The sequence below is a fragment of the Phragmites australis genome, chromosome 2 (genome assembly GCF_958298935.1).
Source record: "Phragmites australis chromosome 2, lpPhrAust1.1, whole genome shotgun sequence".
Classification (NCBI taxonomy): Eukaryota; Viridiplantae; Streptophyta; class Magnoliopsida; order Poales; family Poaceae; genus Phragmites; species Phragmites australis.
In genome coordinates, this window is record NC_084922.1 from 42,129,334 (window position 1) to 42,146,363 (window position 17,030).

The 17,030-nt window shown below is 43.4% G+C and overlaps 2 protein-coding genes across 4 annotated transcripts; one reads left to right on the plus strand and one right to left on the minus strand.

Moving 5' to 3' along the window:
- The first annotated feature begins 6,171 nt into the window (after nucleotides 1-6,171).
- LOC133908963 (leucine-rich repeat protein 1-like) lies at nucleotides 6,172-11,001 on the plus strand. Its single transcript, XM_062351204.1, has 6 exons — nucleotides 6,172-6,565; nucleotides 7,507-7,578; nucleotides 9,141-9,284; nucleotides 9,571-9,642; nucleotides 9,739-9,810; nucleotides 10,688-11,001. The coding sequence occupies exons 1-6, from the start codon at nucleotides 6,357-6,359 to the stop codon at nucleotides 10,755-10,757; spliced, it is 639 nt and encodes a 212-aa protein (XP_062207188.1). The 5' UTR covers nucleotides 6,172-6,356; the 3' UTR covers nucleotides 10,758-11,001.
- Nucleotides 11,002-14,199: 3,198 nt separating this feature from the next.
- Nucleotides 14,200-16,948, minus strand: LOC133908966 (probable U3 small nucleolar RNA-associated protein 11). Of its 3 annotated transcripts, none has more exons than XM_062351209.1 (9): nucleotides 16,714-16,947; nucleotides 16,496-16,586; nucleotides 16,204-16,295; nucleotides 16,026-16,119; nucleotides 15,853-15,932; nucleotides 15,677-15,760; nucleotides 15,335-15,434; nucleotides 14,545-14,633; nucleotides 14,200-14,460 (listed from the first exon to the last, which is right to left on the minus strand). In XM_062351209.1, exons 1-9 carry the CDS (start codon nucleotides 16,767-16,769, stop codon nucleotides 14,457-14,459), a joined length of 690 nt encoding a protein of 229 aa, XP_062207193.1. In that variant the 5' UTR covers nucleotides 16,770-16,947; the 3' UTR covers nucleotides 14,200-14,456. The 3 variants fall into 3 exon arrangements, with proteins under 3 accessions (XP_062207193.1, XP_062207192.1, XP_062207194.1); XM_062351208.1 differs by having other exon boundaries at nucleotides 14,540-14,633; nucleotides 16,714-16,946; XM_062351210.1 differs by lacking the exon at nucleotides 14,200-14,460 and having other exon boundaries at nucleotides 14,540-14,668; nucleotides 16,714-16,948.
- Nucleotides 16,949-17,030: the final 82 nt, after the last annotated feature.

Here is a 17,030-nt window from a genome sequence, read left to right on the forward strand (position 1 = left end):
CTGTAACCACACGGTCTGATAAAGAGTACTGATTAGAGGTGCCACGCGACTTATTTAATGTAAATAAAATAGAGAATAAATACTATAATTAACCAATACTTATATGTGAGATCCTATCCAAAACATCACTAATAGTTTGTAACTGTTGTCTAAGCGGGCTGGATAGCTCCATGAGTGAAGTGGGGATGCATTTTAATTAATTAATATTCGTAATTAGTGCGCATGCATGCCCATTCCGTTAGTGCGCGCATGTACTCCTCGATACAGCCTGAACAAAACGTGGTAGTCATATGCTTACCTGTACCGGCGCAGCAATCCTCGCACTACTCCGCCCCGTAATGCCTTCTCGGCCCGATATGTTCCCATAAATTTCACGTGAGCGCGAGGCAGCTGCGAGCGGTTCTGCCTTCGCCGCACCGAGCCGTCACTGCGAGTGTTGGACGGGTCCGCCCGTGCGCGCTTTTCCTCGTGTCGGCGAGAGGGGTCACACCGAGACAACGCGCCTCACCGGCCAAGCCAGCCACCAGCCCGCCACGTTTGGTTCTCTCGCCGCCGCCGCCGCGCGTGCCACTGCGCACGGCGCATCATGTCGGATCGCATCACGACGGTGTCCATTGCCCCAGGCATCCCGACCGACAGGCAACAGCGCCCGCGTCACGTCACGCGCCTCACGTACGGCAACGTTTCACGATGTCGGCTGTGGCCTACGCGGCTATGGGTTTCTGCCCGGTTAGTTGAGTCGGCGTCACAATCAGTATCCGATCCTATGGATTTCAGGTTGCGGTGTGAACGTGTAGAAGGTTGTTGGACGGGATCAATGATCTAGTACATAGTCAGTATGCTTGTTATGTTCCTTTGAATTTCTGCTTTTAAGTTTTTTTAAAATGTGTGTTTTAGCTTGTCTGAAAAAATATTTTTTAAACATATGGTTAGTTTCTGCATTAAATTTTTAGTCTCTCAGCACATAGCTTCTAAAAAAACGTCTCTTAGCGAGCTTCTCAGCTTTAATTTATTTTTCTCAGAAGTAAACTTTTTGCTTTTCCAGAAGTCACTTCTCCAGAACCCGGCTTGTTCTGACTTCTAGCTTCTGGCTTTTGGCAACAGCAGAAGCAGAAAATAAATAGGACCTCAATATGTTTTGATGAATAATTTTAATATAGTAAATGAGACTAATATGATTTGTTAATGTGCAAAGGTTTAGTAACGGCTAAATAAGAGCTTTATAAAGAAATAATTACCTATTATTTAGACAAATATCAATGATGTTGAGAGTATCACTTATGTAGATAGTTTTGTTTTTTAGCCATACAACAAAGAGATATTTGAATTCAGTAGATTGATCTAGTGTCTTCAGGTTAGTTATCTACTAGTGATACATACTAAGCTTAGCTAGTCTTTATAGTGTTGAGACAAAGCCTCTGTCGCAACACTCACTAGATGATCCGATGTAAACACTGGAAGGTTCATTGGAAGTTATGATGTGCACTGAAACAAGTTTCTAGAGAGAGATAGAGTGAAGAAGACTAGGCGTCAACACTCATCGGATGATTCCTTGTTCTCACCAAAAGATGAACAATACACTCATCGAATGTTTCGATGAGCACACCGGAGGATTCATCGAAAGGTTTATGCAGAGAGGTTGCTTGGCTTGTAATTGGCGAGATACACTCACTGGATGTTTCAGTAATGAAGATTGAAGGCCATCGGATGATCCGATGATGTGATAGTGGGTTCCAAAGGCTAGTTTCTATTCCACTTACCAGATGTTTTGATGCTAAGAAAAATATGCTCACTGGATCATCCAGTATTCACAGTTTTCTGGGCCCGAGAGACAACATGTTGTTTTGAGAGTTGGTGTTATAAATAGACCCCTCACTTAGCTATTTAAGTGTGCTGGAGCTAGTGTTGCTCAGATAAATGAGAGCTCTTGCCACAAAAATGATGATAGTGAAGATCAATGAATATAATTATTTGATTAGTACTAGTTTATACTTATGGTGCATCTAGTTAGGTGATGAACCTAGAGTGAGGTCAGTGAGTGATCCACACTTGTTACTCTTGGTGCTTGCCCATACCTAAACGGCTTGGTGATGTTTGTATTTTGCGAGACACTTCGAGGAGGTTGTGGAGTGGTCGCAAGTTTTGTGAGCAATTGGAGTACACTGTGCCAGAGTGACAAAGCATTACCGTAGAGGAGACGACATTGAGTGTCCGAGAGAGGCCTAATAGGAGACCCATCGGTGTGTGGGAGAACTCTAACAGATATTCGTGGAGTTAGCCAATCGGGAAGATTGGCTCTTGCAAGTGGCTGCAACGTGGACTAGGGATAAGCGACAACTTACCGCTACAATAGGAAAAAGTCATCGTATTGAATTTACATTCTCTCTACCCTTTACATTTTGCATTTACTATTCTATATTTACTTTTCTTAAAATTACCATGTGTAGTTTGTAGGATTGGTTCTTAGTGTGCAAAAATTTGTTACGATAGAGTAGAAACATTAGATAAAACTTGAGCACATTTAGATAAAAACTAATTAAGTTTATCTTATTAAAATTGAGCCATAATTTTAAGTAATTATAATCAATCCTTTTCTTATGATACCACCGATCCTTACAGGTGTGATGCTCTCTATAAGAGACGGAAACCAAAATGTTTCATGATGTAAATGAAAATAGAAACAAGAGAGAGAATAATATCATTTATTAATCAATAGATAGTATATGGCATGAGAGAAACGCTCATACAGATAACATTTCTTTATTGTATGCATGTTGTTTGTTATATGTGGTATCAATTTTCTACCCAGCACTCAATAACGACTTGTCTATAATATGTATATAGATGATCTTGAACCATACTATAGATTATAGTCCTCTGCACCATTGCACATGCTCGACAGAGAGATTGGGTTGTGGGCGTGGGAACCAACCACATTTCCCACTGCAATAATGGTTTACAGTTTATCCCCATGGGCTATAGTTGATGAGACGTTCCTCACTAGTGATCGTGGGTAAATGTGTTGCGTTTTGATAAGGATGAAGTTTATATCTTTTCTCTCAACCATCGCTATGGTTTAATTTTCATCTTTTAACTCTAATACCAGAAATCTTTCATCCTTAAAACCGTCCAAAACTCATCTCTCGATCTATTTTAGAACAGTTGTGCAGATGTGGCACTGCTGAGTGCTGACTTATATCTCGCGTGGTATGACCAAAAGGACTTAGCCTTTCTCACATTAGGGCTCACCTGCCAGCCTCTTATTCTTCTCCCCCGCCGCTGCTTGGGTCTGCGCCCTAGCCAAGACTGGCTGCCCGCCTCCATCATCGAAGAAAAGGGTCAGAGCCCCTACTGCTTCGAGGCCCTAACTATTGAATTGGCCGTTTTGTCCTGCTAGTCAAAGGCCACCAGGGAGGCGGATATGGTTACCTCTATGACGACTGTGGCCAGACATGGAATCACAACACAATGGTCGGTACAGCTACAACCTCCATGGCGTAACGGTACGAAGGCCGGGCCCAACACAGAGCAAGAAAAGATAGCACCACGGCATGATCGGAGCACCAACTATGACGACACGGCCGAGCTGAGAGAGAGAGAGAGAGAGAGAGAGAGAGAGAGAGAGAGAGAGAGAGAGAGAGAGAGAGAGAGTATGAAGAGCTGACCGACGATGTTGATGACAATGGTAGGACAAATGATGCGAACATGGCAAATTGTATCTACTAGCGAACAGGTAGCTCCATAGGCGACAGTAGCAGTAAGGCTCTGCCCACCTCTTCCATCTCTTCCTATCTATAGGTGGTGACGGGGGCAAGAGTGGGTGCTAGCAAGGCAACGACGGCCAGTCGACAAGGGCTCCGACCAGCAGGGCGGAGCGTGCAGGGCCTCGGTGCAGTAGGGTCTCTGTCGCTCTGGCCCTCTTCATCGGCGATGTAGGCAGGCAGTTATCTTGACCGGGGCATAGACCCAAGCAGCAATCGGTCTTATACCTCCCCCCTCCATCTTTCTCCACTAGTATAAGCAGGATAGCAAGGGCCTCTGGCCCTTTGCTCTAGCAGGCGGCAGCAGAGACGGCTCCAACGGCGATAGCAGCAGTACCACAGTGAGGGGTCACATCGGCCGGCGCCTAACGCTACCAGACCACGGCAGTGGTGACACGACCATGCCTTCATGCTCGTACATACGACACAAGTGGTTGGACTAAACCGTTTAGGTAGCCATCGCCGCCTCCCTAGTGGGCTCCGACCACCAAGACAGCGTGACTGACTCGACGGCTAGGACCTCGACGCAATAGTGGCTCTGGCCCTCTTCTTCTGTGATAGAGGCAAGCGGCCAGTCTTGGCCGGGGTGCAGACCCGAGAGGCAGCGGGGGAGAAGAAGACGAGGTTGACAGGTGGGCTCTAATGTGAGAGAGTCTAAGTCAGCATGATCAGATCATGCGGGATGCAAGTCAACATCACCACGTATGCAAAACCACTCTGAAATAGGTCAAAAGACAAGTTCCAAATGATTTTAAATATTAGGAGATGAAAGATTTCTAATATTATAGTTGAAGGATGGAAATTAAACCACAACGATAGTTGATGGACGAAAAATAGACTTTTTCCTTTTGATAACTATTCACAAAGACATACTTGCTTATTCTCTTCCTCCTTGCAAATTCCCTGGCCCCTTCAATGTTGACAGCCCTTTTGTTTTTTTCCTAGCGGTTATGATATTGTGATTTCTAAAATTTGTCTTTTTTTCTCATTGCATAAGTAATTATTTGAGTTGAATTTTTTGGAGAGCTAGATGATAGTATTTTTGTGTCATAGAATTTTTTAGATTAGTTTGATAGTGTTTTGATTTTTTTCATATAGCCTGGGTTTTTCTAACAGACGACGTGAGTTTAGATATGTAATATTTGGACATATATATTTGTAATTTTTTTATTTAAAAAAAATACATAATTCTTCCCCAAACTCTCGATGGTTGACACACGGAGCGGGCGCAGCAAGCAGCATTGTGCAGTGGGCAAGCCGCCCTTGCTTGTCTTATTGGTCGGTCCGCCTCTGCCCGAGTTTTGCCTTTGCGTCGCAACCTATCCGCGGCGCGCTTCATCGTGCTGGCCTCGCGTGGGCACATGAGCACCGTGCGCGTGCCTACGCCGGTGGTTGCCACGCCTCACCAGACCACCACCACGCCACGCTTACTTCTCTCCCCCGGCAGGTCACGCGCCTAACCTACGGTGACATTTCCCAACACGTTGTCGGGTTGGTTTGTGTGAGCTGGTGGTACGTCTTACACCCTCACCCGTGCCGAAACAAATATGAATCGAAAACGGGCCTAGACCCAAGATTGAGCTAGGAGGTCTGGAGCATCTAGAGGTTTAGGATTACTGGTAATGTGGGGCAATACGTGCGTTGGTGTTTTGGAAGTTTCAATTGGATGTCTTTTCTAGGTTCCTAAGTTAGGTCGAACAATGCGGACTCGTAACCCGGGTGGTCGTTGGCTTCTATTCGTACCGTTGAAACCCAAGTTCGAGTCCTAGCGGGGCATGAGGGGCAGCGCCCCATCCGCTTTGAGTGCGAGTTTTAAGAAATTTAGGGTGTGCACAAGTTTAGATGATGTGCGTGTGTGTATTTGTATAAAAAAAGAGTAGGTCAAGCAATATGCTCTTTTCATGCTAAGTGCGGCTCCGAGTCTTGACGGTAAAAATGGGGTTTAGTTTGCTTCAGAAAGTTAGGCTAAACAACAACACTAATAATATTAAGTGAAAGTAAGGAAAGTAGAGGCTCCCGAGCCTTCTAACATTAGCGCTTGCGCCTAGTTGCCACATAATCTTATTTGTTTGTGCCCCCCTCTCTCTATCTCTCGCTGCCCTTCTCCTTGCAAATTTCCCAACCTCGTGCTAATGGGAATCTTGCAATGCATAAAATCAGAGAAGATAATATAACTTAGAGGTAGGAGTATCTCTCACTTAACCAATGACTCTCTCTCTCTCTCTGCAATTTTTCAACCTCTACACTTCTAGAGAGAGAGGGAGTAAAGAAAAGAATCAAAGACTTGGTACAATATTCAGGTCAACCACACCCCTCTCGCTTTCCATTCGATTCAAGTCACCCAACCCACCACCACCACCAAGTTGGCCCGGCCCCTCCACTACCCCAACCCCACTCTCTCTCTCTCGCTCGCTCGCCCAGGCGACACAACACGGGAAAACCATACAAAAGTGGACTAGTCCGACTACCAGCAGCTCAGCCGCACCAGCGACCGGGCCAACCACTCGCGCTTCCGTTGCCCTTCTTCCGCCTCCGCTGCTCTCGCTCGCTCCCTCAGCGTCCCAGATCCAGCCGCCCAACGATCTGGCTTCCAGCATGGCGGCGGCTGCGAAGGCGGCGGGAGCCCTGGCGCTGGCGCTCGTCCTCGCGCTGGCGGGGGCCAACTCCGAGGGCGACGCGCTCTCGGCGCTGCGCCGCAGCCTCGAGGACCCCGGCGGCGTGCTGCAGAGCTGGGACCCCACGCTTGTCAACCCCTGCACCTGGTTCCACGTTACCTGCGACCGCGACAACCGCGTCACCCGCCTGTGAGCCGTCGCCTCCTCCAACTCCTCCGCGCTCCGTCCGTCTCTCTTGACTTCCCCCCGCGGCTTCCAGTTTCAGCTGGGGCCGTGGCCTGTAGTTGTGGATGGGAAGTTGGGTTGCTGAGCTTGTGTATTTGGAGGAGCTAGCGATTCCCGTTGCAGTTGTGTCGATTCCTCTCTTTAATATGTTGGTGAGAGGGGGGACTAGTGCTAGATGCAACCTTTTAAGTTGGGGACTGGGATACTGTGGCTTGAATCTCTGAGTTAGGAGTTGATTTGATGAGAGAATCGGTGTTGATATTATGAGTGAGTTTGTGAAGTTTTGTGATTTAGATTATTGGTGGCGAAGTGGACTGCCAAGAGACTTGGGTAATTAAATAGGAGCTAGATTTAACGAATAGTTTTCAACTCAAGTTAGTGAAGCTGATTTAGGAGTGTGTGATTCAGATTATTGTGAACTGATCAGAAAAGTTTAGCCTGTGAAGTTACTGTGCCTTTCGAAGTTTTATCAGTTGGTTAGGGGATTGTGGTAGAATATTTATATTATTAACGATATGGCAAACAAGGAAGTTGGAACCTTTTAGATTGAAGAGACTGGTAAGGTCCAAAGGTGGAAAAATATTAGCTACTGTGCTGGAAGTGTAGACTATAAACACTAGGTAAATTTGTTCAGAAAAGACACACAGGCCAATAGCATCGAATGATTGCTACCATTTCAATTCACCATAAAATTCCATTGTTTTCATTATCTATTATAAGATTTCAGACGTAGATAACACACTAGTTGGAGTTCCATATTTTGTTGCAGCGTATATGAAAATCTGAGACATACACTAACATTTTTGTAGAAAACCTTGGGATGCCGTTCCTGTATTGCATTTGTGTTTCAAATTTCAGAGCAATACCTTTGTCTGATTGTTTGCTTGGAATATCTCTTCTAACAGAGATCTTGGTAATTTGAACTTATCTGGTCATCTGGTGCCTGAACTTGAGAAACTGGAGCATCTGCAATATCTGTAAGCTCTTCTTATCCATGTGGTTTGGTTGCTACTTGTTCTCAATTGGATATTGGAACTTACTTTCACTATTTTTGTTCAACTTCTTCTGGCACATAGTTCTGTGTCATTTGTAAATACCATCATGCCCCTAAAAATGGCCCTTGTTCAACTACTTTTGGCACATAGTTCTGTGCCATTTGTAAATATCATTATGCCCTTATACTGGCTTGTGAATCCATATATTTTGCAATTTGCAAGCACCAACAATAGGACTTGGTAATTAAACTACTATCGTCCGACACATGTAGCCATCAAATTATGGGTAGTTCTCTACATATGGACTATATCGAGTTACCGACTATGGCCCTGTTTGGCACAACTGAAACCTATGGGCTTTTGCTGAAAAGCTGTTTTTTCTGAAAAGCTACTTATGGCTTCTGAGAAAAGCTATTAGCTTATAGCCTTAATTTTTAGGCTCTTAGCACACAGTTTTTCAGAGAAGTCACTCTCATCCAGTTTATCAGCTTTTAATTCATTTCATCAGAAGCTAGCTTATTAGCTTTTCAAAAGCCAGCATAATCTCAGGGCCCGTTTGGTTATGTTGTGGCTTCAGAGCTTCTGGCTAGCTGAGGAAATGATTGTGGCTGTTGAATTTTAGTTGTTGGTTTTTATAATAAATTTTTAGCTTCTCAGCACACCCAAAAGCTAGAAAAGCCAGCCAGAACCAGTTTATCAACTTTTAGTTCATTTTAGTCACAACCGCTTCCTCAGCCAGTCAAAAGTCACCATAAGCCGGGACCAGAAGTCAGCCGTTTGGATAGTTTCTGGCTTTTTTCAAGGAAAAGCTGAAAAAAACCTATCCAAACAGGGGGTCAGTCTGTTTGGCACAGTTTATGACTTCTTAGAAGCAGAAGCTGCTGAGAAGTTGTGCCAAACAGGGCCTATATAATAGATGCTTGCATGGATGCAGTTTGTATGAGCTTTGCTAGAGTTACTAGGGCCTTTGAACCCAGAGAGGCCCTTTTTATGCAAAATTATTTTGTAACTCTGTAGTCATTTTTGAATTTGACATTTTTGTCCGTTTGGATGTCATTTGTTGCATTGTACTGTAGTTACCCTAACCTGCACTATTAAAGCTAATTGATTTCTGAACCATATTTTTTCCGTAGTATTTCTATCTAGCTGGTAGAAATGAACTTGCAAGGACATGGCTTACTCATTCTGATGAGCAACAGACTTAATACTTGTAGGAAGCTAAATCATCCCTTCCGTTCTATAATATCATGCTTATCTTCCTAGGTTGATCAGGTAGATAGGATCCAATTTACCATACTGCCCTATTAGTCTAGTACCCTCCTGAAACCTGTTCATGATTTATGTTTTTAATGTCTAATTTCCTAATTTTAAAAGGTAGGTAGAGCTCTAATTCTGTACTCTCCTGCAAATTTGTCCATGTTCTATTCATTTAGAGTTTATGATATGGGCATGATATGTTTGAAGTTCTCATTTAGTTTTATATATGCTTATCAAACGTTCATGCCAATGCATCACAATATTATTGATAATTAGCATTGAAACAGGGAACTTTACAAAAATAATATTCAAGGAACAATCCCGTCTGAGCTTGGTAACCTGAAGAATCTAATAAGCTTGGACTTGTACAAGAACAACATTTCAGGGACTATACCTCCCACCCTTGGAAAGTTGAAGTCCCTGGTATTCTTGTAAGTTTATTTCTTCAAATGCTCTTTACATATTGTGAAACAGCTGCCACATATTAGCAATAAAACATGGATTTGGTACTGGTTCTGCTGAAGGTGCATATGTGTTGTTGAAAATTGTGTTAGGCAGTAGGGCAGGGTCTGTGCTTGTCATATTTAGAGATAGTTGTATATGTGTTGCCTTGTAACTATGGCTTTGATGGTTTGACCTTCATGGTGATTAGTCTAGTAAGATTTGTTACTATTTCCACGTTATTATACCTTGGTAACACATGGTTGTGCTTCTTAGGCGGCTCAATGGCAATCGTTTGACTGGGCCGATTCCAAGGGAACTTGCTGTAATATCTAGTCTCAAAGTTGTGTAAGTACAAATCAACTTCCAATATTTAATGTTCTGTTCGGCTGTTCGCTCTGTATGAATCTTTCATGTGTCAATTTATCCGCTTTATCTTATCAGTGATGTTTCAAGTAATGATCTGTGCGGAACAATTCCCACATCTGGACCATTTGAGCACATTCCTCTGAGCAAGTAAGTTTGACTGCCTGTTTTTGTTTCTTCATGACCAACTTGGTAAATATAAATTGCACCTTGAAAGATTTGGGCTGCCTCTGCCACTAAGAGGACTCTAAGTTCAGCCATAAGCTATGTTTATTGTCCGCTCCTGTCAGTTCATCATTACACTGCATTTCCTTTTGTATTTTACACTCATTCATATGTATGTGATTAATCCTCAATAAAAAGTTGACGATCACGCTTCATGTCGTGTTGTTGCAAACATGCCTGGAAATTTTTTCGCTTACTAATTCTTTCGAACTTAGAGGTCCTTGTAAATTTCTGGTGAATACTTACTTGTTCCATTACTTTTGGATGACTACTTCCTTAATAATGAAGTGAATTACGTCCATTGTTGATTCAAAACGATGTGCTTGGAATATTATCTTATCAATCTGCCAGTCCAGTTGCACGATTACAAGAATGTTAGTCTATGTCTTGTTTAATTGGATGAGTCCTACACAGCTACACTCCACCTAGCGGCTTTCTTGTATTTTAGAAACTTTGTTGATCAATCCAAGTTCTAAGCACTTGTTTCATGTCCCTTGTGGCTGCATTGTTATTAGGACATCTTGTCGTATTTTCTACATTTTCTTTGGGTGGAAGGACAAGTGGATGTAATGCTGTCAACAAGTTAATGTCTTTTTCCTAGTCATATGAACGGTAGAGCTCTTCTCTAACTAGAAATTATGTTAAGTACTGTCCTAACACTGTAGTATCTGGCATGCGTGTTTTGTTTTTGCAGTTCTCATATTTTACTTGTATTGAGAGCTTATTTTGGGTAACTTCCAAGAAATTAACCTATGTGCTTTCGTAAAAAAAATAACCCATGTGCATTATGTTTTTCCTGCAGCTTTGAGAAGAATCCACGCTTGGAAGGTCCAGAACTACAAGGCCTGGCTGTATACGACACCAACTGCTAGAGGGCAACATGGAGAAAAGAATGGCTAGAAAGTAACGGGCGTACAAGGTTCCTGAAAATCGAGTGATATAGATTCTGTTAGGTCTGGTCCTGCCACCCTGTAATCCTCCCTGCATAGCTCTTATTTGTGCCTTGCTGTCAGCAAGAAAGTTGTATGTTTTAGGTTTAGCAATGCTTTCTGTCTGCGAAAGTAAACATGAAACTGCTTATTATGGCTGAAATGATATCGTCATTTTCTCTACGAAGTTATTGCTTCCTTGTGTTACATTAACCAAACTCGTAGTATGTATTAATTCTTCCTTCCTAGCGAACTATTCTAGCCTTGTTAGTTGTGGCACATCGATGCAAGGATGCTCTTGTTATCGATAGACTGGAAATTTGTCTAGTGATTGATATCTTGGCATGAACAAGCTAGTTACAGTTGGTTTTAGACTTGAATAGTATACAAAAGTTGGTCAGTTCACCCACTGAATTTCTGTTCAAATTTGATTTTTGATTTGTGAAAACGTTTGCTTGCTAGTGATTTATGGTAGCAGCAGCAATTCTTGAATAAATTGATATTGTAGTTTGGAGAACCTGCTGTTCACTGTGAGTTAACATCATCTAACCGGTGTTGTTGGCGTGACTTTAGAGTCCAAAGTTGGCAAACGTGAGCTATGCTTGTACCCTGTATGATTGTTAGTACATCAGTTGGTGCAGTCTGAGATCTCTTTGAATATTTCACCTTCCTTGCCGAGCCGAAACAGATCAGGTTGGTGGATCAAATTAATACTGGTATACTACACTCAGACAGTACTTACACTAACAATGCCAATCTAAGATCATATCTAGTAGATATTTAAAAATTTATTCCCTATAATACTATTACAGTATCCTTTAATAATATTATAATATTCTTTATATTTTTTATCTCCAGTAGCTATCATATTTCCAACTGTGAACAATAATACGGGAGATCTATTTAACCGACAAATTTGCCGTTCTCCTGTGCTACAGTGTCTCGTCCTTTCACTGTAGCGCCAGAAACGATTGCTGCTGGAGGGGCGATGCAGCCCTAAGATCGGTAAATCCAACGCTCACAGTGTTTTACCGGTTAGATGCAAGAGCCGCTGGAGTTGGCCTAACGCACCAACCTAGTTATTCCTAGAAAATGGAAGGGCAAATAAGAGCATTCATGCGAACATGTGTTGAACAAGCTGTCACTGTTTACATGCTGCCGCTAGTCAAGCTGTAAGCAGATGTACCCAGTGTTGCTGAGCCGAAGTAGACCAGGTTGGCTAGCAGTTGCGACCTGACAGTCGGCATATTCTTGTCATGTTCGTGCAGTGGTTTCTCCTGGTAGTTGCAGCTTACGGTAAGAAGGGACCCAGAAAGCAACTGGCATCTGCATATACTCGGAGAACAGCATGATGCATGCGCCTGAACCCATTGCCGGTTGGGGGTAGCTGTTCAGCTCCATTCACACGAACGAAGCCCTAGCGCGACATCTGGATCCTGGAACGAAGCACTGCTACCGATCGATGTCCACAAGTTTCCTACAAATTGGTACCCTCATGATAATAGGATCAACGATCAAATAGACAGGTAGCCAGGAGTCGCCGGAAGAATGAGCAACGTCAACAGCTGCTGCTGCCCCGGCCCGGCCGCGCCGCTCCGGCGCGGGCAGCAGGTGGCTGCTGTGCTGGGGCCTCAAGAAGAGCGACGACCAGGCATGCTGCTGCTGACTTTGAAGAGCCAACGTGAGAGTGAGGGGTGAGCACTGAGCAGTCGGGCATGCTCCTCCTGCGGCGCCTAGCCGGGACCGGCCGGCAGAGGGGTCTCGCTGGGATCGCCTCCGTGGTCCCCCGGGAGGCGGCGGACGCGTTGGTGGTGGGCGCCGGAGTCGTCGGCCTCGCGGTGGCGCGCGCGCTCGCGATGGCCGGGCGCGAGGTGGTGGCGGTTGAGGCGCCCCCCAGCTTGGGCACCGGCACTAGCTCCCGCAACAGCAAGGTCATCCATGCCGGTATCTACTACCCTCCTCGCAGCATCAAGGTGCGCCCTTGTCTGCCTGCCTACAGAGTACAGGCCACGGCTTGGCTTGATTTACCAGACGTGCAGCGCGGGGATCCTAAATTTCTAGGCCTGATGCTTGGATGAAGTTTGGGCTTGAATTGTGAGGAACACAGCTTACATTAAGTAATTAACTTGCGCATGATCCGATTATCGTGTCGTCCCTAAGTGCAAACTCTCGAGTGATTATTTGTTCTAGTAATACTTCAGTCAGGTGGAAGAGTGACTCGCGATAGAATTATTCTCATAGACTGCTAAGCTGGTGTTGCTCCTCAGGAGTGCTAAAGAAAATGGGGTTGATGATCTTCAGATGATGGAAGGTTCTCAAGCTATGAAAATGGAACCTGAGCTTCGATATCTTAAAGCTTTACTATCACCTAGTACTGGGATAGTTGACTCTCATTCATTCATGCTCTCCCTTTTGGTACTTGATAATCATATAAATCAGTTCCTAATTCTATTCTGTCTTTCTTTTGTTTTCTTCCAACCCACTACAATCCTTATACGTTTGTTTTCCAAGAAAAAATGTATTGCGTAGATGAAATAAGATTTTTGTAGATGGTGTTTGCACAGTTGAAGTACTTATAACTAGTTAATTATCACATGATCAAAAGCTTCTATGTAAAGAAGTCCCTGCCATTTTTGGAGTTTATTTTAGATAAATCAAAAGCATTTCTTTGTGGGTCTTTCCTCTACCAATTGGTCGTCAGAAAGATAATGCCATGCTTCTTAGAAAGATAACCCACTAAAATCCATTCTATTTGCAATGCATAACGCAAAACGCTAAATTAGATTATACTGTCATTTTATTTTCATTGTTTCTGCCAATGCAAGCTGATGCTGAAAACTTGGGAACAACAGTATCATATAACACAACAGTTATCAGTGGGCAAGTCGGATACGAAGGCCTTGAACTCCATATTTCTAGATGCTATGTAGATGTTAGAAGTTGAAATTTGTTGGAAATTTTAAAGAAAATAAAATGTGACTGGTAGTGGTTCCCATTCAAGGTCTGTGAACTTTCAGATCTGAAACCTTTCTAGAAGAATTGGACTTCAGTGCTTACGCAGATCTAAACTTGCCAATTGCTGGGGAAATGTATAGAGAACCTTCAAGAATGACAGTATTCAAATATCCAATGCAATGTTTTCTTTTTGGTTGTGTAAATTCTGTAAAATCTTCATGTCATTCGACCTGAGATTATACCAACTTGCACTATATACGTGATAATTCAACTTCCAGCGGCTCAATAAAAATGCTTTGAAGCCAATCATTTTAGGACATTGTGTATGTTGCTTCCATCCTATTGCCTCTGGCTTTGCTTGCTGATCTTGGCATGTAAGTCATCAAACCGTCTATGATTCGTCAAATTTGGCCGCATAGAAAGCAAGAAATGTAGACATGACCCAGTGAATTGAACCATACAGGTTCCGATTTGTCATATACATCAAAGTTGTTCTTACAGCTTATCCTAATTCCGGTTGCCCAACAATTTAGCAAACAGAGATACAGTAGTTGCAGTACTCGTGGAGGGCCGCTGTTACAGGTAAGTGCTTCAGGGTTCAGGAAAAACTCTTCAAGCGCCAGCATCCATTTGCCGGTACCAGTACTTCCACAGCTAATACTTCATTTCATTTGTCGGCCATTCATATCATCTGAAGTTTGAAGAATGACTACGAGAAAATTGATAGCTCAAAAAGAGAGGAAAACGAAATAAAAGCGGGCATTTACTACCTCACTGCTTCCTTTGTGCTCGCCACTTATAAACAGGCTGTGATGTTGGAGTCTCCATCTCATCTTCACGGAGTTTCCTCTTGCGTCCAGGTTTCTGCCCCAGTTTTAAATAAGTCAGCAAATGAAGAGCTAAACAACACAAAAATTTAGGTCAAATCCTAAATAGTAGCAAACACACTCTTAATAGGTTTACAGATTTCAAATTAGACCAATTTAGGCAAGTTGCTTTCAAATATGAACGAGTTCACTGATTTGGCTAGATTTCACTTCTTTTTACACTCAATGAGACAGCTTCATAAAATTTGTTCCAAAAAGTGCAGAAGTGCATACTGCAGTGCACAGTCATTACCAGGTTAAACTGGAAGTAGACAACTTCCAACTGAGGTTCTCTACCTTGGTATTGCTTCCACTGATCTAACACAGAGAATACAGCTAGTTTTTGGATGGAAACCTGAGGCTTCCAATGACTTAGAGACATAGTTTCCATATGATACTGAACAAACTCCTTCCCAAAACATGCTAGAAAGTCAACCCTACCACTAGCAACGTAGCTGCAACCCATTCGGCCAGATTCTGCCATATTGTTTCTTTACCCCGTCAGAATCGAGTGATCAACATAGCACACAGTATACCAATTAATTGTTTAACAGAGTTGTGTTTTATCACCAACTGAACAAGTTCCTTTCAGAAACAAACCAGAAAAGCGCAATGTGTTTTTCATAATGTTGTTTCAACTAAACAATGAAAAGTGCCACCCAGGCAAAAGAAATATTCAAAACATCAGAGATATGATACCTTCAATTCCTTTTGCAATGCCATGTCTGCATACAGTTTCTCAAGCTTTTGAAGCCTCTGTTTCCTCTCTTCTAACTCCCTGTATGAAGAAGCTGTCTTCCTGGAGAGGATTAGGCACGAGGAAATAAGTTTATCAGGTAGCAGTCAATGCACTAAACTGCACAAGATCATGCTTTGAGATGGGGAAACATAATCTCATGTCATATATAAAACATGACTGCTGATATGTTTCCTAATTAAATGCACATAAAGTGAACGATGAACTAAAATACTAAATAGTGAAAATGATTGCCACAGAAATAACACAGATGCACCATATTCCAAAGAGAAGTGTGTATTTACCTCTTTATGCGGGAAGGGATGTTGTCTAAACCAGGTAACTTGCTGCTTTGTTCTATCCTGGATTGTATTTCTTTAGCTTCTTCTCTGAAAATGGAACATAAAGCAATCTCAATGTTGCAGTAACCTCACAAATTGAACAGAAAAAAGCGTAAGCACTGTGAATGCAATGGCTGTACCTATCTTCAGCAAAGTAAACATGTTTGTTTGGACGCTTGTTATCCAGCTCATGAAGCACAGAACTCAACTTTTCAATTTTCTACAAAGGGGTCACTTCAAATTAGATGGAATGTACCATTTAAACACATGAAACAAATAAGTATTTATGAATACTCTGAACATCATTGCAGACCTTTTTTCCACTTTGAATACTCTGATGGATGTATCCCATATCTTTATTTTTCAACAGCAGAAGTTCCTCTTCGGTATACTTATTTGCTTCAGGCCTGACAAAAAGTACGTACAAGTTCAAACACAGGATACATCAAACTTGCAGAACTAGAGGATCAGAGGAACTACATTGCACATACTTAGGCTTATGAATTCCACCAACAGTTTTACTTTTGATCATCATAAAGTAGAACTCATCTGGGTTCTTGAACGCTGCCTTCTCCTTCAATTTCTGTAATTAACCACGCACATAAAGGAACATAGATTATGACGGTTACAATATATGCAATCATGAACTTACATCAGGGACCTTAGGCTAAGATAGTTGCAGAGACTTAAACAACTAATAGCATGCAAAAAACTTTCCTAATTTCGGTACAACGCAGCCAACTTCCAAACTTCTAAGGCACAAGCATAGAACAGGAGCAATACCCTGATTGTTTCTTCCTTGCGGTGGTAAGCTTCCGCCCGAACGACATAGTCCTTGTGCTTCTCCAAAAGCCCAAACTTCTTCCTCGCCTCCCTGCAAAACCCCACGCAGACACCAACTGAGTCCAAAATTTCCTACGACGGCACGGCCAGCGGCGCCGCCGCGGCACTCGAATTCGAACGGGAACGGGGAACATCTGCGGGCGAAGCGGAGAACTTACGGCTGGGCACGCTCCTTGTGAGCGCGCCGCGGGATCGCGTTCCGCAGCGACGACATCTTCCTCCTCCTCCTGCTTCCGCTGCCCTCCTTCCAACGGAGAACGTGGGATCGGCGGAGGAGCGGATTTGTTCGACCTGCTCTTCGCTTTCTCGGATCTGGGAGGAGAGGAGCTACGCCGACGCGGGGAGTGGGGATCAGCCGTGGAGGCCGAGCTAGGGTTCAGGGTTTGGGTTTGGGTGTGACGCGCGGCACAAAACGCGGCCCGGGTGTGGTCTGCGAGTTCAGTCCGAACCGACTCATTAGCGGCCCACCTGTGCC

Excerpts from the sequence above, each read along its gene's own strand:
- LOC133908963 (XM_062351204.1), top strand. The coding sequence starts at position 6,357 with ATGGCGGCGGCTGCGAAGGCGGCGGGAGCCCTGGCGCTGGCGCTCGTC. Across the intron at positions 7,579-9,140 it reads CTGGAGCATCTGCAATATCT|GGAACTTTACAAAAATAATA; the intron begins GTAAGCTCTTCT and ends GCATTGAAACAG. Across the intron at positions 9,811-10,687 it reads GAGCACATTCCTCTGAGCAA|CTTTGAGAAGAATCCACGCT; the intron begins GTAAGTTTGACT and ends TTTTTCCTGCAG.
- LOC133908966 (XM_062351209.1), bottom strand. The coding sequence starts at position 16,769 with ATGTCGTCGCTGCGGAACGCGATCCCGCGGCGCGCTCACAAGGAGCGT. Across the intron at positions 16,120-16,203 it reads GGTGGAATTCATAAGCCTAA|GCCTGAAGCAAATAAGTATA; the intron begins GTATGTGCAATG and ends ACTTTTTGTCAG. Across the intron at positions 15,435-15,676 it reads ATCCCTTCCCGCATAAAGAG|GAAGACAGCTTCTTCATACA; the intron begins GTAAATACACAC and ends AATCCTCTCCAG.